Below are 6,669 nucleotides of genomic sequence, written 5' to 3'. Positions count from 1 at the left end.
TTAATTTATTTTCAAAACATCTTTCCTGTTTTTGATCTTTAACACAAACCCTCGAAAAATAATCGAAAAATATCTTCGCGGGCGAGATATTTGAAAAATAAATTATCCGTTAATTCTATTAGTTAATTTTTTTCTCCTCAAATTAAAGATATATGTGTCTGTTTTTACAAATAAGTTTTATATGTTCAGGTCTAGAGAGAGAGAGAGAGAGAGAGAGAGAGGGGGCGGGTCCGGACATCCCCCTTTTTGGAATTTGTAAAGTTACATGTATTTAATGTAAAAACTAAACCAACTTACCCCCCCCCCCCCTCCGAAAACGCGGATGCGTGTTAAGCTGGTATTAAAAATTTTCACAAATACACATATTTTATTGGCACAATTACAATTACAGTAATTGGTAAAGGCCCATTGAAAAAATATTATTTATTTATTTAATTATTTTAAATTATATGAAGCTATTAAGTATAGGAAGCCCCCCCCCCCCCGGCCGAAAATAGTTTAGGAAAGGCATTAACGGTTTTTTCTATTCTTCTTGTCAAAAAATTTCCGGGTTGGATTTTTTTACTGGGGTGACCCTCTTGGAAGAAAATCCTGGATCCGCGTCTGTTTTTTTGAAAATTCACATTAATATCAATGTAAATATGAAAATTTATTCAAATATATGTGACAGTTGGCAGTAAGCAGCTGACAGTTGGCAGTAAGCAGTGAGCAGTTGGCAGTAAGCAGTTGGCTGTCGTATATGGCATTCCAAAAGCTTCAAAGCAAAATTAACAAATTAACAAATATTTTTATATATGAACAAAAGATTGACTAGGAATAATGATCCAGTATCTTTAAGTTTTTAAAAAATCTTTTTTAAGTTTTTTTTATTTTTTATCTTTCGGTCATCTTTCGGTCCTTTGGTTTTTTCCGGCCGCCAGGAGGCGGTCGGTTACTTGATATGAAAGTTTGAAGTCGACCTGCGTTGCTGCGGAGTTACAACGATTTGAATAAAAATATTTAACGTTCGTATTATAGAATATCAATAGATATTTTTAAATGTTTAACAAAAAGCACAATAATAATAAAATTAAAATCTTATAAATAATGGGGGTACAGTGTATAAGTGTTTCATCCAATCCTGATTGACATACTCCGACATGATTAAAGTGCGGCGAAGTTATATGTAGGCATAGTCTAAAACAAAGACAGCGTTGTGAATCAACAATTTTACTTTCTATTTTTAAACAGCCTAAACGGGATTTGTTGTATTTATTTTGAAATGACGTGTATATTTATACGTTTTCTATGGAAAATTTTCAAAAATTTGATGAAATATTTATTTCTTAAAAGCACAGAATCTTACAACATTTTGGTCTAGTCTCTAGGATAAAGCGCGTTTTACAATGTGCCATGCGTTTTCCCGCCACATGTCAACACCAAAAAAGAAGAAATATAGTGGTGGATCTAGAGGGAGATTTGGGGGGGGGGTGTTAATATCCTCTTAGAGAGAGCGAAGAGCCCGACATATTTCATATTTGTTAATTGCGTTTTTATTAAAATAAAACTAAAGCTTAGTTTAAATTTTAGTTCTGTACTTTTATGTGAAAACTACTTAAACATTAACTTCCACCAGAGCGGTTCGTTTACAATTTAAGTACCGACGCAGAGGTCTATGGACAGTTTGCTTATACATATATAATATTGTACATGCATTATGCATGGAAGAAATCAGCAATGTCGTATGCAAGTGTTTCATGTCACGAGGATATTTTAATAGAAAAATATAAGAAATTTTAAAAACAGGTCACGCAAATTTCATTTTCTAATTACCGGTACTAAATATCAAACGTATATGGAACAATTAATTGGTTTGTGGCCGATTTTTGACGCTTGCGTCAATATATGTTTCTTGTAATATTTTTGTTTCAAAATTCAAATCATGGCTCTACACTTTAAGGAGGCCTCCACGCGGCTATAGAGCTGGGAAAATAAGGAAACTATGAATATTTTCAGTTATTACTAATTTAAAAGGTCTTTATTTATTAATTTGTCATGAATTATCAAAATTCATATTTTCCTTATGTGTGTACGTGCTATCGTCCTTAAAATGAAATTCTGTAAAGCATAACTGTACAATTGAGAATAGTAAAGGTTCAATGTATATACACATGCCCTGCCAGAGGGGGGTTGGTCAGACTAGCTGGGAACCCAGGTGTTTAAACAAAAGGTGTTTATTATCAAGTTGACCAAGTGTCAACAGCTGTGTATATAGTGCATGTACACACACAGGGGTGCCTGTCTATCCCAGTACAAAACAACAGAGCTAGCTGGGGTGTGAATAATATTCTCACAATAATGTTACAATGCCAACTGTACAAGGATTCACATATGCAACATGCACATTTTTATTATTTTTTATCAGACTTTTTTATTTTATAGACCTGGATTCTAATAATTTCATTGTAATGGATACATGTTGCTTTCACATATCAATGAGTATATTTTTTTTCTATTACTTGCATAAAAAACAAAACAAAACAAAACAAAAAACAAAACCAAAAATAACCCCCCCTCCAAAAAAAAAAAAACAAAAAAAAACATTAAAACAAAAAATTAGTAACTGGAAAATAATCATGAATGAATTTAAAAATTAATTATTAAACATAGAAGAAAACATTTCAAAACAAACACCTTAATTAAAAATTGAATAAATTAACAAATTCATTCATTAGTTAATTTAATCTAATTACATGTTATAAATGATTGGAATTCAGAAAAATTACTTTATTCCTTGATTAATGGACTAGTTAAATTCATAAAAAAAAATTCAATTAAAAATTTCACTGTAATGTCTTTCATTATAATAATTACATTAACAGATTCATTCATTAATTAATTTAATTTAATTACATATTATAAATGATTGGAATTTATAAAAATGACTTTATTTCTTGATTAATGGACTAGTTAAATTCTTTTTAAAAAATTCAATTAAACATTGCACTGTAATGTCTTTCAACATGATAAATATTTCATACTTCTTTTATATTCTTAATGTTTCCTTACAAATAATTTTTTTTAAAAATAATATTCATACATAATATAATATTCATATTAATCAAGATTACAGTAATTATTTCCACGGATTACTCGAAACGACAGCGATCGCGAATTTAGATCGGGCGTGGTGTGCAGGAATTCTGGATGTTTCGGGACCGCGACGTTTCGGGACCCCGACGTTTCGGGACCTGACAACACGTTTCGGGACTTGGGTTAACACGTTTCGAGACTTGAGCTAACACGTTTCGGGACTTCTAAATATTTTGTTAAGGAAATGAAATAAAACTTGTTTACTTGTGTTTTTAAGTTTATACATGTATAATTTCTTAATTTGATACACAATTTATAATTTAAAAAGCACAGAATGGAGTTTTTATTAGTTTTAAAGTTTGCATACGGCATGGAGCAGGCCTGCCGATAAAATCAAACGCCCGCGGTGTTGTCTCTTTAATTTCTTATTTCATTATTTGATATATTACCTTTATAAAATAGATGGTTAACAATTGACCAAAATTTAATTCAAAAAATATTTTTTTAAATATAATGTATTTGATTTATTTATAGTGTTTGATACGAGAGTTTGTAGAATACAGTCGTAACTGCTGTGTAAAGACAACGGACGTGTTTTTCTTTTTAAGATTTCTTTCTCTCGTTATTTAATAATATTTTAGGTATTTAATTTCATATTTGTTTACAGAATTTACAAAGGCTCAAGCTAGCACACGAGCAGTAAAAACTTTACGTTTTACGGGTAGTTGTTTTAAATCAGAATCTGAAATGTTCCATATTCAACTTTTTAAACATCAATTTATAGAATTTATAATTATCATTTTAAAAAAATTAATCCCTCGAAAGTCCAAATTCAAATATATTATTCATAGAAATGGATTGAACAGCAGGCATAACTGCCTATGATCGTTGACAATGTTTTGGAAACACTTTTTGAAAAAAAAAATATTTGAAACCGTTCGGGAAAAAATAGACAAAATCAAGTTCAAAACATATTGAAAACTTTATCATTGTTTATATTTTGATGATGGGAAAATCATTGCTATTTTATAAATATTGTTTGATTCTAAATTATTTCATTTACCAATAAAGAAAACGATATTTTTTTCCATATTTTTAGAATTTTATTTTCAAATAATTTCAAAAGAAACCATACAATCTTTTAAGTTGCCAATTACCGGCGGTGTTTTTATACAAGTACGTAACACCAACACCTGACCTAAGTTGTTGTTTTAACAATTTGCTGACATATTTTTTAAAGATATAAAACGGTAGCTGGAAATCACTTGAATATTTTTGAAATATATATCATCAACCTGAGAAGCTTAAAGTATGCCCCACCCCCTTACCACACACTCAAGAAAAAATAACTAATAAAAAAATTTGATAGGATTTTTAGAAATAAAAATGAATTTTGTAAAGATTTATTCTTATTCGTCTGTTATGGAAAAAAACACATCAAAGTATATCTTTATGACACTTTTTATTATAAATATTAAAATTCGGATTAAGCTTGAAATAGTACGTATATGTGTACTTAGAATAATAATTTTTTTTATGCTTTTTACCATAATAAAATAATTTGTTGAGATCCCGAAAAAAATTAACACAAGTCCCGAATCGTCTTTACCCAAGTCCCGAACCGTCTTGTCGCTAGTCCCGAAACGTCGTATTTGTCAGGTCCCGAAACGTCGTGGTCCCGAAACATCTTGCACCCGTGTGCAGTATATCAAGAAAAGAAGAAACCCAAAGATTCTGAGGTAAAATTGGCTATAAAAATTTACGGATGTCAATATCATTCAATTAAACATCACCGTAGGACTTATAGTACCCTATTACATTCAATTTTATGGGGTTTCCACCACTTTATTGGGGTTTCACCTCTCCTGTATGGGTATTCTCCAAAAATCGGGGGGTTTCGGGTTTTTCCAGTTACCGATTCAAATAATTTCAAACGGAAGTTGCTAGCAAGAAGGGCAGTGAACTCTTGTAGAGAACTGTCACTCTCAGGAAAGTATTTGTCAAAATGCCGAAGAAAAAGACAGGACAGCGAAAGAAGGCAGAGAAACAAAAAGAGAGACAGAAAGAGATGAGGAACGCAGAAAAATCTTTAGCACAGATGCCCTGCAATTTCCTCATGGTAAGTCACATGTGAAGAAACTTGAATAAGCATGTGTTTATTTCGAATTTCCTCGGAAAATTTGACAGTTCCTTTCAATGTAACAAAGCAGCAGATAAAAATTAATCGATGATTATGAAACATTCCAAAATTATAGAGTATCATCATCAAGTGTTGTGGTTAGTCTACATCAGGTTATAGTGTTGAGACGTGTTTCTTACCAGAGTGCTTTCCAGCAGGTCTGCTATATTCTCATTGATTTGAATATATATATATAATAAGTTATTCTGAATAGCTTGATATAGCGTTTCTGAAACAGAGACAATTTTTTTGCCTCTGCTGGGGATTGAACCCAGGGCTCTGGCTTGCTAGTCCAGTGCTCTACCAGTTGAGATAAGGGGTCATATATGGCAAGAAATTGGTACTGCGTTTTTAGGTGATACTTTTGTACCCTAGGGTACACCTCTATTTATCCTTTACTAATAAGGTTACAATTAGGGTACAGTACAAAACCATTGGAAAATGAAAGTAGAAAATTTCTGAAGGACTGTCAATGTATCCGGGTTACAATGGGTACAGTGGTTACTTATTAACATGATTAACAGTAATACACCTTTTTTACTTTTATCCTAAAACTATTTGATTTTTGAATTTAAACAGGGTACAGAGGGAACTATGCCTACAAAATCACAACAATTGACATATTTTCATAACTTAAAATGTTTAATTCATATTAGCATGATCATGACCTATGGCTTCAAAGGTCTACATTACAAAAAACAACCACACTCATGTAAGTATTTAAGCGGGTAAAAGTCAGCTTCTTACCTTTATTTATGATTATAATAGTCCTGATTCTTGAAGTTAATTAGCTACACTGATAATTATATTCCAGACTTGAGCATTGCATGACACACCTGATACTGTATATACCTATCGCAAATGATTTACCTGTACCCCCCACTCTGTCTGACAAACACAAACTCTACTAACAGTACCTGATGGTGTGTACTACACACAAACTGATCAAATCATTGTGATCATGTAGGATTGGGTGATCATTTACTTCCATTTCAGGCCAGACTAATTTAAATTACCCTATACACTGTATTTATCTTATCCAATTCAATTTTGATTAGTAAATTAAAGTTTTATAGTAATTTCTAAACAAGTTGATCTAAACTTTATTGATATATTTGTAAATAGTACTAGTACTTTGAACAGATCATTTAGTAACCTTTTTTAACAAAAGTATATAGGTCCCTGCTATCATGGGCTGGTAGATTTGAGATTTTTACCAGCACAGAGATTTTTTTTTTTTAAGCCCCTCCCATCACCATGAATATAATATATGTCACTTGTTCTGATAAAAATCTGCATTGCAAAACTCAGATGCTTTAAAATTTGTATTAAGAATTTTTATCCAATTAATTATATTATTTCCAAAACTAACATAGTTCAATACTTTATAAATAAAAGACCATGAACAATGAAATTGA

The 6,669-nt window shown here is 31.2% G+C and overlaps 1 protein-coding gene across 1 annotated transcript in view; it reads left to right on the top strand.

Annotated features, from left to right (window-relative positions):
* Positions 1-5,033: 5,033 nt before the first annotated feature.
* The window catches only part of LOC134270923 (zinc finger protein 330 homolog), a 36,697-nt gene continuing 35,061 nt past the window's right edge, over positions 5,034-6,669 (top strand). The window contains exon 1 of the mRNA XM_062753175.1: positions 5,034-5,191. Within this exon, the coding sequence (XP_062609159.1) occupies positions 5,078-5,191 (114 nt within the window). The 5' untranslated portion in view covers positions 5,034-5,077. The remainder of the gene's footprint in view (positions 5,192-6,669) is intronic.

Source organism: Saccostrea cucullata, unplaced genomic scaffold, assembly GCF_032062105.1.
Source record: "Saccostrea cucullata isolate Sc308-1 unplaced genomic scaffold, CSIRO_AGI_Scuc_v1 ctg681, whole genome shotgun sequence".
Lineage (NCBI taxonomy): Eukaryota > Metazoa > Mollusca > Bivalvia > Ostreida > Ostreidae > Saccostrea > Saccostrea cuccullata.
This window is presented reverse-complemented; position numbering and strand designations above follow the sequence as displayed.